At 35.1% G+C, this 24,593-nt stretch overlaps 1 protein-coding gene across 5 annotated transcripts; it reads left to right on the top strand.

Annotated features, from left to right (window-relative positions):
- The first annotated feature begins 740 nt into the window (after window positions 1-740).
- LOC132279518 (protein TRANSPARENT TESTA 9) lies at window positions 741-24,486 on the top strand. Of its 5 annotated transcripts, none has more exons than XM_059781512.1 (21): window positions 741-1,224; window positions 4,843-4,894; window positions 5,002-5,078; window positions 5,167-5,300; window positions 5,387-5,483; window positions 5,654-5,711; window positions 7,736-7,844; window positions 7,968-8,091; window positions 8,210-8,396; window positions 8,558-8,886; window positions 11,056-11,144; window positions 11,221-11,291; window positions 12,601-12,711; window positions 13,192-13,260; window positions 17,689-17,826; window positions 22,032-22,137; window positions 22,214-22,285; window positions 22,377-22,429; window positions 22,668-22,827; window positions 23,057-23,223; window positions 23,778-24,486. In XM_059781512.1, the coding sequence occupies exons 1-21, from the start codon at window positions 1,172-1,174 to the stop codon at window positions 24,084-24,086; spliced, it is 2,565 nt and encodes an 854-aa protein (XP_059637495.1). In that variant the 5' UTR covers window positions 741-1,171; the 3' UTR covers window positions 24,087-24,486. The 5 variants fall into 5 exon arrangements, with proteins under 5 accessions (XP_059637495.1, XP_059637492.1, XP_059637493.1 ...); XM_059781509.1 differs by having other exon boundaries at window positions 742-1,224; window positions 22,374-22,429; XM_059781510.1 differs by having other exon boundaries at window positions 743-1,224; window positions 13,195-13,260; window positions 22,374-22,429.
- The last annotated feature ends 107 nt before the right edge of the window (window positions 24,487-24,593 follow it).

Below are 24,593 nucleotides of genomic sequence, written 5' to 3' on the forward strand. Positions count from 1 at the left end.
TATTACCTCACCTTATTGTTAGTTTTTCTATATGTTTGATTAATTTTAACAATTTCACCCTCACTTTTTTTAGTCATTATTCCAACTAGTCATACACTTGTGTTATCACCTTTTACTAAAACAATATTCAAACTTTCAACACCGGCTATTACTACCAACACTTAAATCATGAATTTTTAAAAAATACGAAATATGTATTTATTTTATAATTGATTCTTTAATATTCAAATCTAAAGAAGTGATTATTTAATTTAATGTGTTTGATAAGAAAATTTAAATATTACTTAAAAATAATAATAAATCTTACATAAAATGAGATAAAAATTCAAGTGAGTTGAATAATTTTTGATAATCAAATTAGAATTTTATTTTAAATTGATTAAGTAATTATCTAATGAATGGGATTTGATAATCTTATTTGGTATTAATTTATTAAAATAAGTAGCATTTTAAGTGGGAAATTAATGAATACGTTAAAACTTAAAATAATTATCAAATAAGTCATCAATTTACAATAAATACTTACAATTTAACTCTCAAAATTGTTAGTACTCTATTTTGATTTTACCAAACAACACCTGAGTTTCCACCAAAAAAAAAAAAAAAAAAAAATACTCACAAATACTAGTATTAAATTGATTCCTAATTTGCAATGGAGTGCTAAAATTTCAAATTTATCGTGAAGTACAGTTTTAACAGGAACCAAAAACAGCCGGACTCAAATAAAATGCCAGCTCATTCCTACGCCTTCTGGCGTATGCATATTCTTATTATTGGCCCCGATCGGAGGTAATCTTAACTCCTCTACTATTATTTTTCTTAACTGATTGTCGGATGTCTCTCTCTTTCTCTCTCATCAACAATTTTACGATCTATCTCACATAAACTTCAAACGAATTCTTTTCTTTATGTATATATATATATACACACAGTTATACACATATACATATATGATATATATCTTCGTTGTAAAATTTGGCCGTGAGTCTTGAGACACTCTCACGCGCTTGACACTGACATAATTGAAATAGACTCCAAAAATTTAATCTGAATCCCCGATCGGTGGTGATCGGTTTCAATTTCGATTCAACAATCGCTCCGAAGAAGAGTGGCGCTTAATTGGTGCTACTGAGAATGACCTCTAATTCGAAAAAGGTCTGATCATCCAATCATGTGGTTTTCGTTCTGGAGATCCAGAAATCGACTCTCGTTGGATGAACTAAGGTACTGCCTTTTCTTAACTCTTCTGTTTCAGTTTGTAACTTTCTAGGGTTTTGAGAGTTGTTAGGTATAAATTGATGCCAATTCAAGGGCAATTAGATGTTATATGGGACTTGTTGCTTGTGGACGGACTGGAGAGTCAGTTTTGATTTAATTTTTGGATTATTACTCATATTTAAGTTGTTTTTAAATTTTTAATATTTTGATACTGTTTTCTTAACTCTCCGTTTTGTTTAATGAAAAAAGTCTCAAAGAAACCGAATGTATTACTAGTGTATGTCCTACGCGGGGTGTATTAGATATGTTTTTAGGTTTAATGACCGTCAGTGCTCATACAGGCGCAACACTTGCGTATATTGTGTGCCCAGATGATAACATTTGCTTCTTTAATATGAAATATAAATATGCTTTAATAGTAATTTAATTTTTCTCTTGTGCACCTAGCTTTCACTCAGATGCGTGCCTCATCTTGCGCCTAGGCTCCAAAGGACCTCTGGCGCCTTCATATTGTGTGCCCAGATGATAACATTTTACTTCTTTAATATGAAATATAAATATGCTTTAATAGTAATTTAATTTTTCCCTTGTGCACCTAGCTTTCACTCAGGTGCGTGCCTCATCTTGCACTAATTGGATGCAAAATTGATTTGTTGTTGATGTTTATCAGCATTTTTAGCCAAAATATTTTACACATACCCGATGCGGTAATGATATGTTGTTTCAGACTTCCTGTGAATAAGCATTTAAATCTTAATATGATACTCACAAGGATGAATCTTGCATTTTGTACTCGATTATTTTGGTTTGGACTTCTTTATATTAGGTTATGTTTAGATGTATCATTCATCAATGTCCTCTTTGACATATGAATCTCTTTTTCTTCTAATTTTTTGGTGGCAAAGAGGTTGACATATGGTAAAATGCTCCATATTCGTCATTTTTAAAGATTACTTTTTTCAAATACCGAGGAAGATATTTTCCTAATGTCCTCTTGGGGTATTCGTTTAAAAGATGCTGAAGATGTTTTAGTTTAGATTTATATTTTGTAACATGGAGGTCTTGGCATGTTGGAGGAGAAGAAGCTAATCCTGTTGGATCTATTTAGGAGGCTAACAATCAAGCAGGATGTGCCCTTTGATGAGCAGTTGATGGGAGGCTGGGGCTCGGGAAGTTCGCTATTTTACAGATAGTTTATGGTTTTAATCACCTCAAGTTTCTTTAATATTATTGAGGTAACATATAAAATGGTTTTTCCTTCGTTTTTTCAGTGCAATTGTTGATGCATGTATGGAGGTGATATATGGAATTGCTTAAAGATTTTGGTTAGATTGTCTTTTAATGACTTAGTGGGATAAACCTTACCACTGTTTGTGGGTCTAGATTTTATGGAGATAAAAGAGATATACGGTGGTTTATAGATGGAGGAATGTTAAACTAGATGGGTTCTGAAAGCTATAAGTTATTTGATTTATGAAGATTGTTCTGCCAGCAATTGTTGCAATTATTTAGTGTTTGTGGTGATTGGTCTATGCGCTTACAATTTGTTTTGGAAGGGTTCAATCTTTGCACATTGAAGAGAAAGAAAGCTGATTGTGGTTCTTTTGGGTTAAAAGTAAATATGGTGGTACACAGGGTAGGAAAGGAGGGGAACTAATGGTATTAATAGTCTTTGAGAATTTTGTTTTGACACTAACTTGGTTGCTTAGTCTAGAACCAAAGGAAGAAGAAAGTAGGAGACCAAATCGATAAAGTTGGTTTCAGTTTTGATAATGGTATAGAGAAGCTTTGATTAAGTTATGTGCATATAAGAATTAACGCAAAAGGGAAAAATGAGAGATTCAGTGATATTTTAACAGTATCAGCGAATCTTCAGCCTTGTTGATGATGAAGTTTGATTTTTCAATTGATTGAGGGGGTGAAAGGGGATTCTTGGACTCTGGTTTGAGTTTGAGGCTCTCAATGGAGGAGGTCTCATAGTGGTCATTGATTGGCCTTGAGCATTCTGCAAGATGTTTGCCGGTTGGGGCTCGCTGGTACTACGAGTCAGTGAGGGATTCATATAGGGCTCTTACATTCATCTTGGATGAAAGCTTTCGGAAAAGGTGACCTTCATCTCCTTTCCTGAAGGAACCTTATTGTGGCTGGTACATAAGATTTGTAGAATCAAAAACCACGTTTTAGACAACAAACTTATTTACTGGTGGTGGACATGAGTTTGTGGTTGGAAGGGCAGGCTGACATACGTTTTTGCATAGGTAGCTTGGGCTGTGTTTCTGATGTGGATAGAGCTTCTCTTGAGGTTTGAATGAATTCTAATGAGTGAAGTCAAGTGTTGTGAACCCCAAGGGGTTGGCTCAAGTGAGTAAGTCACTTGGCTTGGCCCTGGTGCCTCAGGAAGCATCAGGTTTAAGGTTTGACTACTCTTGGGTGCAAACAATTACGTGGGTGGGGGCCGGAGTACCAAGTTTCCCGGTTTGTTGATTTGGGGTCATAGGAGCGGTGGGTATAGCAGGGTAGGGCCAGGTCATTGCCTGGTTGGTCCCATTAGAGGAGTGGGCTCCCTAATAGATAAAATTTTATGGGAGGAATTTGCTAAAATGAAGGTAGAGAATTCTTGTTATGGATTCAATTTCTCTTACACCCATCAACAACTGTTGATTGTGGGGTCATATTCTCTGTATTCCTTCTGGAAAACTATCAAACGGAAATTTTCTAGTTCTTACATTCAGACTTCTTGCTAATTATAGTCTTTTCTTTTCTCCTCAATGAGGGTTTTGAGATGATAATTTTCTTCCTTGATGTTGGTAGATTCCTCTTCCGACCCACTAACACAGCCACTGAACTTGGAAACAACCACTTCATCCAATTATGTTGGAATTTGAAGAATCTCAAGCATTTAAATTACTTGAACCACCATATTATATTATTATGCTTTATTAGGTATGTTGGAGAAACCCCTGATCAAAATTGTGCTAGGGGTGTGAGTTAATTTACCTATTTTTTAAAGTGAGGAGCTGGCTATCTGTCTGAAAATTGAACTTTTATGATTCAAATGTCTTAGATGAAACTTAATGTTCACTGATGCACCTAAATTATCGGGATTAGAGCATGCCTGTCCAAGTAAGGTTACAAAAGAAGTTTGAATCCACTTCAAGAGGTTAACCCAGACTTCTTTAATTTGTAATTTGTTCATTCATTTGATCTTATATTAAAAAAATTATTTTATTTATTTTATTATTATTTTGCCTTCAATAATTTTCAACCCTAGAGGTCTTGCAAGTGTATTTGTTTCTTTTGTAGCACCTATGGGCATAAGACATGGTGATCGCTACACTGCTTGTGTCCCTTCATAATTTTCAACCCTAAAGGTCTTGTAAGTATATGTCTTTCTTCGGTAGCACCTCTGGGCATAATTCATGGTACTCACTACTACACCATGATTTCTATCTGGTATCATCCAACGTAGCATCCTCATTTATGCTACATGAATGCGTTGTATTTGTGTCTTTCTCAATGCCCAACACTCCGCTCCATACAACATTGCTGGCTTTGGATACGTGATACTTAAAATTTCCCGACCCTTCTTGATTTTAAGATTAATTATTCTTTTATCATGTGTAGATATCTAACTGATCAGCTGACAAAGGTTCAGGTTGTTAATGAGGTTAACAAGGTAAGTGATATCTATTTTTTCATTCTGGTTAGCTGCTGCTTTCATTTGCCATTATTTTGTCCTGTAATTTTTTTTTTTTTGCTATGACTCTTCATTCTGTTCTGAAGGATTTTGTTATTGAGGCATTGAGATCGATTGCAGAGTTGATAATATATGGGGACCAGCATGATCTGAACTTTTTTGAGTGAGACTTCTCAATACTTTTTGTTCCTTACATATGCTAGTATATGTATACATTTCATCAATTTGATGTCATTCTGGCTTTTCTGCAGATATTTCATGGAGAAGCAGGTCATGGGGGAATTTGTACGTATGCTGAAGATTAGTAGAACTGAGACCGTTTCACGTCAGTTACTGCAGACAATGAGCATCATGATTGCAAACCTCAAAAATGAACACTCTATATGTAAGTTGGTGTTGTTAAGTCAACAGCTTTTCAGCAAGCTGTTCTGTTAGATGATCTGATATTCTCTCCTGTGGACAAATTTGCAGATTATCTCTTCAGTAATGAACATATTAACTACCTAATAACTTATTCCTTTGATTTCTGCGATGATGAGCTATTGTCTTACTACATATCATTTTTGAGGTTTGTTGTTTACTACCTTGCTTATTCTCACGTTATTATTTTATTTAATTATATTTATATTTATATTGATTAATTTATTTGAACTTTCTTTTCTGCAATGACCATATTGCATCATCCTTTTTTTTTTGTTGACTGTGATATTCTGATCTTGTTTGTTCTGGTCTTTGAAGAGCAATAAGTGGAAAGTTGAACAAGAATACTATTTCTCTGCTCATCAAGACTCAAAATGTAAGTTTAATCTTCTTCATTTATAGATTTTTACTTAAGTCAGTGCTTTGTTTACATTTTGTTTCCTATCAGATATTTATTTGGTAGATGTGATTTTGTTGCTGGTCGTTCTATTTGTGATTTATAGAAACTAGTCAGATACTTGCATTACCACTTTTAAATTGTGTGCGGTGTTAACAGTCACATTTTGGTGACTGGGCTAATGTTTTTGCTCTCGTGCTTTCCAATTTTTAAAGAAAAGAGAAGCAATTAATTTTATTTTGTACTGATCAGGAAACATTTAATGGTGGAATTTACAGAGTAGTTACTTATTTTCTTTTCTTTTCTTTCTTGAATGTCATATAAATCTTCTTGGTTTCTGTTAGTTTTTGTTTTGCAGTATTACAATCAAATTCTTTGACCAGGTATATGGAAATCAATTTGTCATGACAATCACAAGTTTTAATTCTATATTTACATCTGAAACATAATTCTAAATTTTCTTGCTACCAAACCAGACTTATAGGTGCCACACTTCAAACCTGTTTGATGCATGACAGCCGGTAACAGTTGAATAGGTTTTTATAACTAGACAAGTCAAGCCATCTGCTGGTTTGGTAGTTTCACTTTCCCTTCAAAATGGGACTTGAAACATTTTGTAGCCATCCAATTGGTTCTTCTGAGGCTTTTGTTGGATCATATTCCAATTTTTATGTGTCATGTGGGTATGAGAAGACGAAATGGCTTCCACATTGGAGCCTATGTGGTCAAAGGTTGAGGGCTTTGTTGACTTACTAAAGGGGTCCAAGGAACTCTTTTGATTTCTAAGGTAATCATGGTGTTATGTAATTGAAAATAAATTTAATGCTTCAAAAGGTTATTATTAAAAACAAAAAGAAAATATCTTCCACATTAGAGCCTTTGTGTTCAAAGGTTGAGGGCTTTGTTGACTTAATAAAGGGGTCCAAGGAACTCTTTTGATTTCTAAGGTAATCATAGTTATGTAATTGAAAATAAACTTAATTTTTGAAAAGAAATTATCAAAAGCAAAAAGGTGATATAGGATGTGCTTGTTAGCTTAGAGGTATTTGAAGCTAAGGTATTGGAAGGTCTTAAATGTTGAGATGAGAAGGGAGGGTTTCTTTAATTGGCAGAATAGGAGATGGCTAGGAGTGCCTGAGCCAAGAAGGAATTCACTGGTACCTTTATTGGTAGGTGGTGTTGAATGTGGGGTTTTATATTCATATCCTTTTGTTTTGGTGGCTTATGTTTTGATTGGCTTTGGATGTCCTTTTTGGCTTGGTTGATTTGTGCTGAGAACATGAGAAGTTGAGTCGTAAAGGAGGTCCTCGGCATAGTTATTTGGTGCATATGGGGTGAGAACTTAGAAGGTTTTTGAATATCTTGAACTTCTACTTAGGAATCTCTTATTTTCTGGACCTCGGAGGATTGCATTGCTGGACTTTAGTTGTTTTTATCTGTTGTCTTTCTTTGTTTTATTGGGCTGTTTTTGTTTAATACTGTATCTAGATTGGCTTCGGTCTTTCCCTTTTCCTAAAAAAGTATTTACCTTATAAAAAAAGTATTTACTTTATTCCAGAGAGGAGTTTGGAGAATTCCATAAATGAGGTGGTCTACTATCATGTAATAAAGGTGGCTTTCAACATGCATGATCTTCTTGGTGAAGACTACCATTGGAGTCATTGTTGATAAATGCTCAAGGTGAACTAAGGTGCTAAGGTCTCTTAAAGTCTCTAGGCTCAAGGTGCAACACAAGGTTCCCACCTGATTGAAGCAATGGATGTTGTATCAAACACGCAAAACAAAAAAGAAAAATAAGAAAAAAAATAAAATATAACTGCAAACTTGAAATAGTGGAATTATATAATTATCTAAACTTCGATCATATATTTATAATCACAAACATTAAGATAAAAATCCTGGCATATGCATGGGACGGTTTGCTTCTTCTTATAATTCTTTTTTCTGTACTGTGCGTGTGTGTGTTTCTTCTTCTTATAGTTCTTTTTTCTGCATCCATTTAGGATGAAGTAGTTGCTTTTCCACTGTATGTCGAGGCAATGCGGTTTGCTTTTCATGAAGAGAGATTGATTCGGATTGCAATTCGTACTTTGACACTAAATGTTTATCACGGTGAGTTGCTATCTTTTAATATTTATCTTGGCATATTTTTCCTTCTTTTACTCCTCACAATGCTAAATATGTTGCAAAAGGACCAAATACTAATTTTGCAATATTTCTTGACTGTTTTCTCAGTTGGAGATGAATGTGTGAATAAATATGTTAGCACTGCTCCTCATGCGGATTATTTTTGGAACTTGATTAAATTTTTTCGAGAACAGTGCATCTGGTTTAATGGGTTAGTCTCGGATGCCTCAAAGTAAGAGTTACATTTGTCTTTTTTTTTTTTAATAAGTAAGAGTTACATTTGTCTTTTTAACGTGACAATGTACAAAAAAATTTACTTTCTAAGATCTATCATTTGGTTTACGAGACAGGAACCTTTGCCTGGAATCAACATGTACTATTCATTCTGCTGTAGAGGAAATTGAAGACTATCTCTACTATTTCAGTGATGTCATTTCTGCTGGCATCCCTGATGTTGGGAGGTTAATAACAGACAACATTTTGAAGCTTTTGATATTTCCATTGCTTCTTCCTTCACTGAGGATGGAAGCCATTGCTGTATAAATCTTCGCTCTTCTCTTTCTGTTTTCTTTTTCAAATGTTTTCTTGCTTCATTCTTGGGGGAGGGGTGCTGATTTTTCGAGTTTGTTACTTCAATTGTTCAATTGCCATTATTCAAGAAGCTTGCTTTTTCTGACCTTTCTATCTTGTTAATCCAGGTAACAAGAATTGGTGCTGTCACTTCTCTCTATTTACTTTGTAGCATTTTGCGCATAGTTAAATTGAAAGATTTGGCAAATACTGTTGTTGCTGCTCTTTTCTGGCCTTTAGAAGCCTTTATACCAACATCTGGTGCTAAACTTAATGGCCACGTGTCTGGTTCTGGTTTTACACATGAAGGCCAACAACTAGACCTTGATAATCTTAATTTGGAGGTGGACTCGGGAAGTTTAGGAGTAACAGTTTCAAATGTGTGTAGTTCCACACAAATCCAATCAGAAGATGATATCTTGCAACATGATTGTAATGGTTCACAGTTGGTTTTAAGGTAGCATAACGTCATTACTTGTAGCTAATATCTGATTTTCCTTCCCATGTTGCTATTATACAATTTCTTAGGTTGGACAGTATTACAAGGTCTGCTAGGGACCTGATTTTTCAATGGCATTTCTTACACTATATCAAAGCATGGGTATTGTGCTTTACAAGAAACGCTTTGACTCTACTTCGGTAATTATGCTCCTTCAGACTTGAGTGAGAAGTAGATATTCCCAAACTAATACTCTATTAACATTGGTAATGCATTCAAATTCAATTAGAAAGGGGCAACTTAAGAACTTATTAAGCCTAATAGTTTTAATTTCCACATTATACATATGTTCTAGAACATCTGAAAAAGGAAAGATGGACAAATTCAATATTCAATGATTGTAACATGAAACCTGTAACTAATATCTTGTGTTCTTTGTTCCCTTTTGACTCCAATCTCCCTCTTTTTTATTTTTATTTTAATAATTGCAAAGATCCCTTCTGGCCTTTGTAGAAATTACACTGACCTCCCAAACTAATACTTTATTAACATTGGTAATGCATTCAAATTCAATTAGAAAGGGGCAACTTAAGAACTTATTAAGCCTAATAGTTTTAATTTCCACATTATACATATGTTCTAGAACATCTGAAAAAGGAAAGATGGACAAATTCAATATTCAATGAGTGTAACATGAAACCTATAACTAATATCTTGTGTTCTTAGTTCCCTTTTGACTCCAATGTCCCTCTTTTTATTTTTATTTTAATAATTGCAAAGATCCCTTCTGGCCTTTGTAGAAATTACACTGACCTCCCCCTGTGAAAGTAAAACTAAAAGAACTTTACTTTGTCAATGCACCACCAAATTTAGTAATATTGAATCTGCCACCAATAAGTTTTATTTCAAAATTTGTTCTTGATTTTTATTTTTTATTTATTTTTTTACTTCTAAATGATTGAAATACATTTAGTCTGTGGGACTAGATGTGATGCCTCACAAGAGATGAGGACATTAGTCTGGTTTTTTTCCCTATACGATTCCTGAAATTTACTTTTCTGTATATTTCTGTATTAGCTGGCTATTTATATGTTGGTCTATGATGGGAAATATGTGTCTTTCTCCGTTCTCTTTCTATCCTACTTCCTCTTACGCTCTTATATAAATGTTTTTTTCTTATGGTGATAAATGCATTCCCGGTTCATTGGTTAACATTTTGAGAGCAAATATGCTACGATTCCAGAGCTTGTGGAATATCGAACTGCGAATGCCTTGCACTCAACTTATTTTTTAGTTCTTTTTTAATTTGTGTCCCATCCTAGCCTAGAGCTCTTGCCCCTTTTTTTTTTTCCTAGTTGGTACTCACACACCTCTTCTGAGACTTGAACCCTTGACCTTCCTTTGGGAAGTAAGAGGTTGATACTGCTAAGCTACTGGCCCGTTGGTTTGCCCCACACTCTTGGGACATGAGTGTTGGGCTGTGCAGCCGTCTTGGGCATTACGAATTAAGCCAACCAATAATCAACCTTGTGGGCACACAATAACTTTAGGCGATAGCAAGGACTTGCCTGAACAATATGAGGGCGAAGTTTCCAGTCTTAGAGTAGCCGTTTTGTGCAAAATAATGTGTTAGTTTAGGTCTATAAAGAATCTTTCCCTTCTAGCACCCTACATTGGCGGGACATTCATTGGGTAATGCATCGTGGATGTATATATATTATGATTGACAACAATGAAATTTAAATGTTAATCCCACTCTTCCATTTTAGATGTCCTAGCACTTTTACTAGTACGTGACATTGTGCATTATTGATAGGCAACATTCAAAAGCTTCATCAGTGGAATTATGAAAAAAAAAAGGAAAGAAAAAAGCTTCATAAGTGGTAAGCTTTGACAAGGTACTCACATGGTAGGACAAAAATTTTGTAAGACTGCCATTCCTTACCTTAGCTCTCCAAGCTTTTACTGAAGTAACTAGAGGAAATATGTGTAAAAAAGAAAGTAATTATAGGAATATCACCCTTGCTTGAACTATATAGTACATACAAACTAATTCAGAATTGGCCTAATGTTTTATATTCATAAAATCAAATGCCTTTTTTTCTACCATGTGAAAGAGAGTAATGAATGTCTATTTTTTTTGATGAGCTTGAATATTTTCAACAATTTACATTCTGTTCTGTGTAGGGAGGTCTTGCTTACTTATGTTACCAGTGGGAATGATCTTCAAGTTTTGGGTTCATTGAGTGTGCTGGCTACATTGTTGCAAACAAAAGGTTATATTATTAATTTCATTCATCTTGCTTCTCTACAGCTCATAACTGTTTTCTTACTGAATTTCTCCATCTGCAGAACTGGATGAATCAATGTTGGACGCACTTGGAATTCTACCACAACGGAAACAACATAAGAAACTCTTGCTGGTACGTGGTGATAATCATTTTCCTCATTTTTAAATATTACCTGCAACGTATTTTCTCTTTGGGTGTGTTGGTGGCGGTTACCATTCTTGTACTTGCTTGCTGACAGGATGGGTATAACCCCTGGTGTTTAAGATTACTTTTTTTTTATTATTTTATTTTATCTTTTTCTTTCATTATTTATTAGCTTCCTGGAGAATAAGTTCTCTTGCTTGCTCACTGAAAATTTATATATATAACTAATGGTGGTCCATTTCCTGTGTTTATTCTTCTCACTAGTGTCTCTCTTGAAAATTTTGAATCTTTATGTTTTGTACTGAGACCAGTGTCTGAAAGCCAGAGGTTGGCCCAATAGAAAAAGATTGATACACCCAATAAAATTTGCTTCGTCTTTGCTCTGCAAAGATAAAAATCTTTATGACTATTTGGGATGTCTGTTTTCTCTTTAACGAGGTTTTTAGATTTCTGTGATCCTATTTTATCTCTTGCCCTATTTGATAACACTGGGAACAATTACCTTCTATTGTAACACTGTTATACACTGCATTTCAATTATACCCATTTAGATAATTCTGATTTTTTCCCTTAAATTCTATAAATAAATTCCAAAATGTTTCGAAAGGTTTATGAAAATGAACTATATGAACCTTATTCATGTTCAAAAAAGTGCTCTCACAGCTATTTCCATCATGGTCAGAAATATTTGTCCTAATGGCCCAGACTATGCCACCGATATTAAAAGTGGTTCCACATCGATAATGTGAATCAGACGGAAGCCCAATATAGGCTTGGCAGGCTATTAGGGTGGATGCTTGTGGAAAGAAAGTTTGGAGAACAGCCTGAAACAGAGAAATGGAACGTCTGTAGGCGTAGAATTTGCATTATACAAGCTGAAACACGCTTTCTTCAGTACCCTCCCCCCCCCCCCCCCCCCCCCCCCCCCCCTTTTTTGGTGGCTGTCTCGTAGTTTTCCTTTCATCTTCTGTGGATTGTTTAGAGCAGTTGTGCAATTAGTTTGCATATTTGTTAGTGTTGCCTAACCATTTTTTTTTTTGTTTTTGTTCTCACTATATTTGTCATGATTTAGTTCTAGACTTCTAGACTGTAAGTTACAACTGTGTTCCAAGCATGGCAGAAATATGTCCCAATTGTTCCCTCTTTTTTGGTATGGTTATCCATTACTTAAACTACAAATTGAATGATTCAAGGTTAATCTTGTGTTATTTTCTTTCTTTGTAGTTGAACTATATGCATCACATGATGATTTTGTTGATTAGTTGAAGTATAATGTTTCATTGTTGTGTGGCTACAGCAAGCTTTGGTGGGTGAGGGCTCTGGTGAAGAGCAACTTTTTTCTTCCGAAAGTAGTGCAATGAAAGATGGCCTTAGTTGTGAACTGGATAGCTATCTACAAAAGCTGAAGGTAATTATTCTATTACTGATATTGCTCCACAACACCCCCCCCCCCCCCCCCCCCCCCAACCCAACACACACGTGCACACACTCTCTCTCTTCACTTGAACAGTTGAACATACTATAGCTAAACTCTGATGAATTTATGTTGCAAGTTTATCACTTATGGTACCAGAAAATAGATGTACACAGAAGCCCGAGACAAGCTTTCTACCATATTTTCTTCATTATTATCAAGCTGGAAAAGTTGTGGGCGTAACTGAATTTTTTAGATGAATTGAGATTTTCTTTGACAAGTTTAAGATCAATGGAAGTGATGGCCTTGTGTAGGGTGGGGCTGTTTAATAATAAATCTTTCATAATGGCATTGTGATTGTAACTTCCATAATTCAGTAAGCCATTCATGTTTGAGCAAAATTAACTCATTTATTCTTTGTATACTTCAACTGTTAAATTTCTTGTTCTCTTTTCTTTTTTAATTTGCTTCTAGCAGGATCATTATGGAGTGTCATATTTTTGCCCGGAAGTTGGGGCAAGCCCTCGTGCACATCGATTTCAAGTACTAATCTCTTTCCAAAAACTAGTTCTCTATATTACTTTTTTATTTATTTATCAGTAATTGACATCTCCAACGCTTTCCTCTACCCTTCTCTCTCTATATATCTATCTATCTGTGTATAAATGTACATACAAGTATTCTGTATGTGTGTATATATATGTACATTTTGATCCTCCTGTTGTGGTGCACATCAGTGGGCTCAAATTGGAATATTGAATAGTTAAGTCTCAAGATGCACTTGAGCTACTATGGTTTATTGTCCCATTGGTACATTTCTTTGGTATGCACGCACTTGCAAAAATGATAAAGTCAGGAATGAGTAAAATCTTTCAAGAAATCATTGGAAAATGATTTTGCCTTTTCTTGTGGAAAAGAAGAACTTACTGAAAAGAAGAGTGGAAGGCCAAGAGGATGAGAGATCCTCCAAAACCAAGACCAAGGTGTGAGAAAGGGTAAAAGATGAATAGAAGAAACAAACAGAACATCACAACAGTGGAGGCATATATATGTGAATCTTGTGATTGTCGCATAAAAGTTGTAGATTCATGTGATTCAAAGGGATGAATAATCTCCTTTAGTTTTTTGCTAAGTAACATAGACATGTATATTGGATTTTGACGTGTATGACGTGGATAAGAGGACATCTAAGAAGCACGGAAATGGATACGACTCGACACGGACACGGCAAATCTTAAAAAATTAGGACACGGACATGGACACGGTGGGGCACGACAAATAATAATTATATATATATAATGTTGTACTTTAAGAAATCAAGAGTAGTATTAATTTTTATCAATTTAATAATGAAAAAAAAAAAAGTTTTTTGCATGGAAAAAGAAAGAATGATAGAAAGAGGGTTAAGAAAGAGGAAAAAACAAAGAAACAAGGAGTATTAGGGTTTTGCTAGAAAAAGAATCAGGGCTTAGTTAAAAATAAAGGCGAGAATCCATAAGAGGGAAAAGGAAAAAGAGACGCAAAAAGAATTTTGTTGTGAAAGGAAAAAATATAGAAGAAATATCTAGGGTTTTTGAAAAGAGAGAGTCAAGATGATTGTGCAAGAGTTTGAACTTTGAACTAAAATACAAGCATAAATATCTAATTGTTTTATAAAACAACTTTTAAGTAATTATTATGTAATGACCATCATTTATTGAAAATTATTGAACAACTCATATTTACACTTCAACCTAGCTTTATTTCTGAAACTTTTTAAACATACTCGAGAATGCCTTACTAAAAAAAAAAATCCAAGAATGGGACACGCGTGTTGGACACGTATCTGTGGCGTGTTGGACTTGTGTCCACGGCGTGTGGGTCCACACTGTGTCCGAATATTCAAAAAAATAAAATAAAAAATCACACATTTTTTGCCTTGTCTGACACGTGTCGAAGTGTGTCCGGCGCATGTTTGACACGGATTCTTTCCCTTTTAGGTGTGTCCATGCTTCCTAGGAGGACATGTTAAATCCTAAAAATGGTAGGATACAGACGCAGCATGAAGACCACAATTTATAAATATTAAATATTTCTATTGTACAAGATAACTTATGGCACGTGGACACAACAATATGACAAATTTCTGAAAGAAGGGCACGGATTTTGCAAGGACATGCTTTTGTGTGTGTGTGTGTGAAAATGATTATTTTATTAATGTAATAGAATAATAGTTTGTCATGTTATATATATTATTAATAACCTTTAAAAATATATATATATATATATATATATATATATATATATATAATAAACAAGCTGTGTGTTATATTGCATGAACTTAAAAATAAACTTTGGGACAATGTTGGATATGATACATTCTTAATCATCATATCCATTTAAAAAATAATAATAAATTAAGTAGTTGGAACACCTATAATGCTTTTCCTTTTCCTTTTTTTATTCTTATTTTTTTAAGTCCCTATAATGCTTTTCCTGACAATTATCCTATAATGTTATACTTGTAAAAGTTAATTTTTAGGCTAAAACCTGTTAGACATGAGTCCTAAAGTATATGAGTATCAGATATGTTGCCAGAGCATTTAAAGAAGTATTGGACGCACGTTCGGAATAATTAGAATAAGTTGTTTTCAAATTATAAATACATTTAGGAAACAATTATAAATACATTTAGGAAACATTAGACAGGTGCATGTGAGTGTTTGGGAAGTATTAGTATCCATTACGGGTACAATGTGGATGTCCCCCTTATAGAATTATTGGTGCTTCATAAACACAATCTTAGAACATTGATTAAATTTCTAACTTCTATAGTAAGAATTGCCCAATATGGAATATTAAGTTAGGCAATTAGCCTAAGAATTTCATTTATTTTATTTTATATAAACTACTATCACTCCCGTCACAATATTATTAATCTTATTATATTTCTCGTCCTCTATCAGTGTCCAGTGCATGCTTGAATGGCCATTTTTTTAACGTCAACTTTTTTTAAAGAAAGAAAGGCGGACACTTTGTGGTGTGTTCCCTTGTTTCTAAGAGTGATGGAATTGACTTCTTGTAGTACTACATAAGGTTTGTGTTATGCTCCATTAGGTAGGAGGCATGGAAAAATGTATGGAAGGGAGAGGGGAAGGGATGGATGAGGCATCCCTAGGGAAGGGATGGTGTCTTCCTCACTTTCTGTTTGGTTGGATGGAAGGTGTAATGGAAAGTATGGACAATGTGACATTTTATTTTGTTTGGTTGGAAGGAAGGAAATAAGAGAATTTATAGTTTGTTAGATATAATTGAAAACTAAAATTTATATTTATAGAATTTTTTTTTTTTTTTTTTTAATATTTTCTTCCTGTCTTCCGTCAAATTTTAGTCGGATGAAAAAATGTGGGTCAGGACCTTGCTTCCTTCCTCTCTTCCCTTCCTAGTTCCTTCCAACCAAACAATGGTTACTGTTACCAAATATGATAGCCACGATTTATGGAATGACTTACCGTATTAGCATAGATCTGATTATGCTATAGAATATGCCATAGAATACTCTGTGATTTGATTTAGATTTGATTTTATTTCCTTTCTTTGATTTAGATTTGATTTTATTTCCTTTCTTGTAATATGAGCATGTGCTCTTTTTTATCTATAAATACTAGAGTTGTGAATGAATGATTATATCATTCAAGCCTTTACATATTGATAATCTCATTCAAACCTTTTACATATATCTCTTTTCTTTCTTCTATATTATATTTATACTTGGTATCAGAGCCAGGGTGGTCCGACTGCAATGTGGTCATTGCGAGTTCGGCACCCACCCATTCAGAAACGGTCTGAGGAGACATAGTCACATATTCGTTTCTTTTTTAAAATCTGAGGAGACATTGTTGATTCTTTCTTCTACATTGTTTAAACATATGTATAAAGGGGAATGGTCTGAGGAGACATTGTTGTTTGTTTACGGTCTGAGGAGACATTGTTGTTTGTTTACAGTTTGAGAAGACATATTGTTATTTGTTTACGGTCTGAGGAGACGTGATTGGTTGTTTACGGTCTAAGGAGACATTATTAATTGTTTATTGTCCAAGGAGACATTTTTGGTTTGTTGATTGACATTTTTAATCTAGTCAGATTTTCACTCTGCAACTTGTAGATTCTGAAGAAGGGTGCTAGCAAGACCGTGTTTGTAGCTGCATTGTCCAAGTTGGGCGTCTCAGATATCCACGCACCAACTTGAGGGGGAGTGTTAACAAATATACTAGCCACGATTTATGGAATGACTTACCGTATTAGCATAGATCTGATTATGCTATTGAATATGCCATAGAATATTCTGTGATTTGATTTAGATTTTATTTTATTTCCTTTCTTGTAATATGAGCATGTGCTCTTTTTTATCTATAAATACTAGAGTTGTGAATGAGTGATTATATCATTCAAGCCTTTGTATATTGATAATCTCATCCAAACCTTTTACATATTTCTCTTTTCTTTCATCTATATTATATTTCTACTGTTACTTCTTTTATCCCTCCTGTCTTCCATCCTTCCTCAATCCTTCCTTCCAACCAAACATAGCATTAGGGAATTTCTGTAATGTACCGGCGAGGTGTATGAAATAATGAAATCTATTTTTGAATTATGGTCAATGACAACGCTTCTGATGTTTCGGACACGTCTTGGGAGTTATTGAAGTGTCAATGTGCAATATGCGTTTGATATTACCATTCATTTTTCTAAAGTGCGCTTCTTAGGTTCTTCAACATGATTTTTGTTTCACAAATTTTAGATACAAAAGTAACCTGACCAGCCCTGTGTTGTAACTAAAAAATGTGGTGCCCCTTTATGTGTTTTACCCTTGACCACTGTGTGCATTATATATGCATCTTACTACCATGTGCATTTAAGGGATGAAAATTCAGATTTCCTTTTGGGTTTCAAATTTAGAATCATATTCTCATACGCATATCTTTTTTTTAGGTGCTCGATGCATTGGTCAGTCTTTTGTGCAGGTCAAATATTTCTGCAGAAACATTGTGGAATGGCGGTTGGCTTTTGCGGCAGTTGCTTCCTTATAGTGAGGCAGAATTCAACAGTCATCATCTTAAATTGCTTAAAGTAAGTAATTTTTTAAGACGATTAAAACAAAGGATTGAACAGGCTTATCAAAAAATAAGTAAATAAAAGAAAAAAAAAAAAAAAAAAGGAATGAAAAATGAGAGGATTGAACAATAAGACCAAGTAATAAGAATCATACAATGCATTCTTTAGCCTTTTAAAGTGCATCTCTCAACAACATACTGTTTATCACACTACTAATTTCTTCCTTAAAGCTGGGATAATAAGTAGAGGTGATTGAAATTCTGAATTGATACATGTAGTGATTCCTTGAGGTGGACAACTATTTTAACATTTGAATAGATTTAGTAGTTTCCTAGTGTTTTTCACCTTCCTATCTATGCACCAAGTTACCATAATACATCATTTTATTTTTTGATTATAAAATTGTTTATTTCCTATAGGAATTCAGGAGGATGAAAAAGGCAAATGAAAAAATATATATAGGAAAATTATCCCTTTTTCGTTTTTATTCTGGAAACTAATTATGTTGGAAATAGCTATCTGCTAAGTTTGCAGTCATAGAGCCTGGCTACATGCAGATTTTGCAAGTTGACCTGTTGGCTGCCAGTTGAGCAGAAAGACTTAAACATCTAATGTTGATATGTACATGCTATATTGTTTGTGATGAATATCCTACTGCTATATCAATGCAGTGCTTCTTGCTCCCCCTCTCCCCCCACATTTTTTCAATTGTTTTTGAAAACAAGTGAATTTTGTTTTCTTTCCGTCTTAATTTTTTCCTTTCTCCCTTTGTTTTTTTTTTTTTTTTGTTTTTTTTTTGGGGGGGGGGGGGGGGGGGGGGGCGCGCGAAGTGAACCTTTTCTGTCCATACCAAACATCACATATTTTAGAACTAAATTGACCAAAAAGAAAGAAACTTTAGAATTCCCAATCAAGTGATGTTAAATGGTGAATAAACAAATAATTAGAACATTAGCTATTTTTCCTTTGATCTTGGACACTCAATTTGATTTCTGCCGGGAGGCTAAAATTGAAGTTATTTACCTACTATGGAGACTAAAGAAAGATATAGAGACGAAGGAAGATCTTCACTTTGTTAATAAGTGAAGAAAACCAATAACAAGGTTCTTAGAGATATAGTATTTTGGTTTTAGAAAAGAAAGGAGTCACAATAATAACCGTGAATGTGTTCGAGAATAGCTATGGGAGAAAGTGAGAAACAGTGAATATTGAACTACTATGGACTTATCAAGGATCCACACTGAGCCCGTGTGTTTTGGCCTTAGTCATATGAATGGACTAACAAAACACATTCAGGTTGAGAGTCATGGTGCTTGTTGCTATGTTGATAATGTTATTTGAAAGATGAGTGTTAATAAATGGAGGTTTTCTTGATTTAAGATAAGTACGACTAGTATTGGATATATATGGCTTGTAATATTACCAAAACTAGAAATATATTGAGGTTTAAGTGATACCAGAAAAGTCAAGACTCTTCTTCATCTTGGCTAATGTCAGCTGCGCGTTGAGATTCTTCAGAATTTGTGTATTTTTTTTTCGTGAGAGGAGCCCCCATAAAGTTCAGCATTGCCAGTGATTCACCAAGCTTTGAAGCTGGGTGCTTGAAGGGAGTACTCCGGACGAGGCCAAAAACGTTTATATGATCACATATTTTCGTTGTCCACACAAGTATCTTGTTTCGACCACTGTTCTATTGTTTCCATCAATGAAGTTTGACCTGGTTATCTATGTGGATGAGTCCCACCAAATCGAGGTTTATGCTGATGACATGATTGCCGAGTCTGAGCTTGACATAGACCTCTTAGTGAATATTACAAAGCAGTTTGATCACTTCACCAAGTATTAACTCAAGCCCAATTGAGCCAAGTGTTTGTTTGGGGTTACATCCGCAATTCCGCATGCTTTTGGGATCTATTGTTAGTCGAAGAATGAAAGCAGAATGATTGGGGGTTTCTTCTAACATATTATGTCATGCATCTAAAATGAAAATGAAATTTTATAAAGTATGTATTAGACTGGCATAATTGGTGGAACAAAATGCTGGATGCAGAAAGAACATGAGTGTGGTCAATGTGAACATTGAGTCCGTGTGTGCCTAGACAAGAATGGACGAATAGAAATGTGTACATTTTTTGAGATGGTTGAAGTAGCGACAATGAGAGAAAATGAGAGAAATTTGTTTTAAATGGTTTGACGTGTGCAGCAAAGGCCAATATCTATACAGTGAGGAAGAGAGATGTGGTTCACTAGGAGAAGTGGAAGAGTCATGTGGTCATTGATAGAATGTTTATTCAACTTATGCTGTGTTCTTAGAGAAATTGTGAAACTACACGATCCCAAATCGTTGGTAAAAAAACGCCGTTGATTTGAAATTTATCGTCATTTGGTTCCGCGCGTGGGTGGGTGGGGTGGGGTGGGGGGGCACGCACACACATGTGACAAGGGGTGACAATTGATGGAATTTTATGAAGATAGAGGTAATAATTGTGTTATCATTATTTTTTGGTATGAGACAAAAGGACAGAAAGAAGGGTGCAAATGTGGACAAAAAAAGAGAAAGAAATGCAACACGTATAATGCAACATTTTTTTTTTTTTTTTTTTTTGACGAGTAAAAAATATATTAGAAAAACGTTCAAAAGGGGAACGCGTCCCTAATACACAAAAACGAAAAAGCAAAAGCCAGAACTACGGACCAATATAGTCCAATAGAGCAAAAAAATCATCAATCGAGGAACAAGCGCTGCCTCTAACATAATAGAAAAGAAAGCGAAGAATAAGAAACTTTAGGTTTGCTAAAGACGATTCCTTTCCTTCAAAATTTATGTTATTTCTCTCTCCAAATGCACCACCAAACACAGTGTGGGGCGACCCTCCAAAAATCACGAGCATGACCAAGGCATCTTCTCCAAGCATCAATTAATTGGAAAGAGTGTTTAGGCATTACCCATTGAACACCAAAAATACTGAATATGAGATTCCAACAATCAGATGCAACAGGACAATGCATAAGAAGATGGTCCACAGACTTACCATCAGTTTTATAGAGACAGCACTAGTTAACAATGATATTACCTCTCTTACGTAGATTATCCAATGTTAGATTTTCCCCCAGGTAGCGGTCCAAACAAAGAAGGTGACTCTAAGAGGGGCTTTAGAGCGCCAAATACACTTCCATGGGAAATTATGTCCAATAAAATTAGACAAGCACAAGAACATGGATCGAACTTCATATCTTCCATGAAGAGAGGGGGTCCACAAAATGTCATCACAACCTCTGCTAACATCCTTCTGTCTATACAACATGTCCAAAAAGACGCAAACTTCTGCTATCTCCCAATCCTGAAAAGAACGCCTAAAATGTACATCCCACGTAACTCCACTGTTATCAAGATGATAACAGTCAATTACGTAAGCATGCTTATTCTCGGCAATGCAAAAGAGACGAGGAAAGGAGAGAGACAACAGCTAGTCACCACACCATAAGTCTTCCCAAAATCTAACATTCATGCCATTACGAACCTTGAACCGAATATGGGTGGAAAACACATCCTATCCTTTCCGAATGAACTTCCAAACGCCAACGCCCTCGGTAATAGTAACAGGACGAGAGGACCAACCTCCACTCTCCTCCCCAAAACGACACGAAATAACTTTTCTCCATTGTCAATTACGCTCTTTACTGAACCTCCATAACCACTTCCCCAGTAAGGCTCTATTAAAAGGGACCAACTTTCGAATACCTAAACCGCCAAACTTCAAAGGTTTGCAAACCTGCTCCCAATTAACAAGATGATACTTAAACTTTTGTCCTTTTCCACCCCAAAGAAAATCTCTCTGAATTTTTTCGATCCGTTCAGCAACAGAGCACGGGATTTGAAACAAGGATAAGAAATATGTGGGAAGGGACGAGAGGGTGCTCTTAATAAGAGTGACCTTCCCCCCTTTCGAAAGATACTGTTTTTTCCACCCTGCCAATCTTTTTTCATACCTGTTAATCACCGGATCCTATTAATCTTTTTTCATACTGTTTTAGGGTGATAGTAAGATGAATAAAATTGAAGAAGAGAATGAAAATTAAATTAAATAAGGATACATATCTCAAATTTTAAGCTATTCTTTTCCCCCTTTTCTTTTATTAATTTGCATCTTTGATTCATTTACACGTCCTTTTCTGGATGAACTTATAATACATACTGTATATCGACTTCTGAATTGTAGAATTCTTACAAAAATTGCACTAGTAATCTACTTGCGGAGGCTAGAGGAACCTGGCCTGATCTACTGATAACAGTCCTTTGTGACGAGTGGAGGAAGTGCAAAAGAGGTATTAAACTTCAGTAGTTGTGAATGAAGGATTATATAATTTTGCAACTTGTTAATAGTGAAACTATTACTTGTAGCAATTGAGGCATCATCCCCTCAGATGGAACTGAAGTGCACACTCATGCCATCAAAGAAACGTCTTTTTGAAGGTATGAAGACCTTCTGTGAATTGAATGGTTTTAAATTTAAAATTTTTGAAATGGGTATCTATATGTAATGTATCTCTTCTAAATGCAGAAGTTCCTGGCGAATCATCTTTTATTGCTGCTGAGAGAATGTGCGAATTGGTGAAGGTTGTGTTTGAACTCAATTTTATCAGTTCCTTTTTGTCGAAGCATGATGAAATATCTGATATATGCCGACACTCAGTCCTATATCAGTTTAATTATGCATGAGCGAAAATAAGAAAACTAAAATGTAATCTAACATAACATTCATTCCACATTATTCATGTGCTTATGCTAGAGTGATGCAGTGTTTCAGTACAGTTTGTTTCTGTTACTAATCTTTGCCATCCTCTCCATGTGTTAGGTGTTTGTTGTCCTCCATCAACTCCAAATGTTCTCCCTTGGTAGAGTTTTGCTTGATCAACCCCCAATCCACCCTGCAGTTGATGTTCCTGAAAATTCCCGAGCAAAAACAGCTAACCTGGATGTTTTTGGTCCTAAACCAGGCACTGAGTTAAAACTTGGTTAGTTTTATAACTTGTTCTTATTTGCACTTTTTGTTTCTTTTGGATACAGACATGTATACATACATAAATGGTTCATTTATTGGTTTATCAGTGTTTGTCACCTCTTCAACTTTGAGAAGAAAGAAAATTTTCTCATCTTGTGGATATCTTGACTAAAAAATTTGTGTGGTTTAAGGGTTGTGTAATAAAGTTTTTTTATTCTCTCTCTACTGGTTGCTGTATTCAGCTGATGCAGTGCCTTGTAGAATTGCATTTGAAAGGGGTAAAGAACGACATTTTTTCTTTCTTGCTCTCTCTATGGGAACATCTGGGTGGGTTGTCCTCGCAGAAGAATTACCTTTGAAACAGCATTATGGAGTCATTCGTGTTGCTGCACCTTTGGCAGGCTGTAAGGTACGTATAGCTGTTTTGTGCCTTTTCTTTTCTTTTACGATCTTAATATATCATGTGCTTCACTACGACAAATATAAGAACACATCTTCTCTTCCTTTCTGTACTTCCAGTCATAAGATTGACTTATTATTGATCAAAATTAGTTAAGGCTGCCATTGTTTTACTTCTTGTAGAGAAAATACTCTCAGATGACTTGGGGTCGAGGGAACTTAATGTCTTCCATTGTTGTCATATTTTCCGTACTCTAGTCCTGTTTTGATCTCCACTGTGTTATCTCATTATTTAGAAGAGTTTAACCCCTTCTTGGAACTTTCATAACTGTTTTCTACTACTCAAGTGACCAAATCCATCTCTCTCTCTCTCTCTCTCTGCGCACGCACGCGTCTCTGCCATGTCTACTGCTGTGAAGGTCCCTTCCCATCTAAGATGTTTTCACTATGAAGGTCCCATGCGTGTACAAGTGTTCTGTAGCCTAATTAAGAGCTGTGCTAGGATGATAATAAGTTACAAATAACCAAGTTTTCCTTTTTTGTTTTTTTTGTTGTTTCCTTCAGCCTAGAATAGATGATAAGCATTCAAGATGGTTACACCTTCGAATCCGTCCATCTACTTTGCCCTTTGCTGCCCAAGGAAAAGTTAAGACAAAAGCTTTGGTTGATGGAAGATGGACCCTGGCATTTAGGGATGAAGAATCTTGCAAATCTGCTTTCTCTATGATGCTCGAGGAGATCAGTTTACAAAGCAAGGAGGTGGAAAGAAGAATAACTCCTTTACTCGACCTTGAAACTGCTGTAGATTCATCAAACCCTTCAGAACCTCTAGAAGCTGCCTCTTCAAGAACACCACCTTCAAATTCTTACTGAGTCCTTTGTTGGTTTGAGTTTTATTTTATTTTATAATATTATGCTTTATTTATGGGGTGGGAATATCTTACATCTAGCCACCCTTCTGTATATCTTGATGACGCAACCACATAGTTACAAAAGTGTAAATTAGGAAAAAGTGTAAATTAGAGCCTGCAGTTAGTGCCATTCTTTGTATATTAGCTCACTTTTATTTTCCCTTATTTGTAAGTTTAGCGGCATTTATCGCTCATTCTTTGACAGCTCAGCTCAACCCAGGATTTCCTTCTCTGGAAGATGTGTAACAGTAATGTATACGGTATACTTGAGCTGATGCTAATGTAATTTTGCTGTGAGTTTTTTTGCGTCTCATTTGTAATAACCACAGAGACGCCGCCTAATGTATGCTTCTTTGACAAAATTACTTTGTTCCTTTTCCTACTTTTTTTTTTCCTTGTATTTTTATTGTATTCTTATTGTGTCAGATTTGTTATAGCAGAAGAATCAGTAGGCAATTGATTTATCCAC

The sequence above is a fragment of the Cornus florida genome, unplaced genomic scaffold, assembly GCF_030987335.1.
Source record: "Cornus florida cultivar Cherokee Brave unplaced genomic scaffold, ASM3098733v1 CherokeeBrave_3.0.0_Hap2_Chr10, whole genome shotgun sequence".
NCBI classification, from domain to species: Eukaryota; Viridiplantae; Streptophyta; class Magnoliopsida; order Cornales; family Cornaceae; genus Cornus; species Cornus florida.

Excerpts from the sequence above, each read along its gene's own strand:
- LOC132279518 (XM_059781509.1), top strand. The coding sequence starts at position 1,172 with ATGTGGTTTTCGTTCTGGAGATCCAGAAATCGACTCTCGTTGGATGAA. Across the intron at positions 1,225-4,842 it reads CTCTCGTTGGATGAACTAAG|ATATCTAACTGATCAGCTGA; the intron begins GTACTGCCTTTT and ends TATCATGTGTAG. Across the intron at positions 8,092-8,209 it reads TTAGTCTCGGATGCCTCAAA|GAACCTTTGCCTGGAATCAA; the intron begins GTAAGAGTTACA and ends TTTACGAGACAG.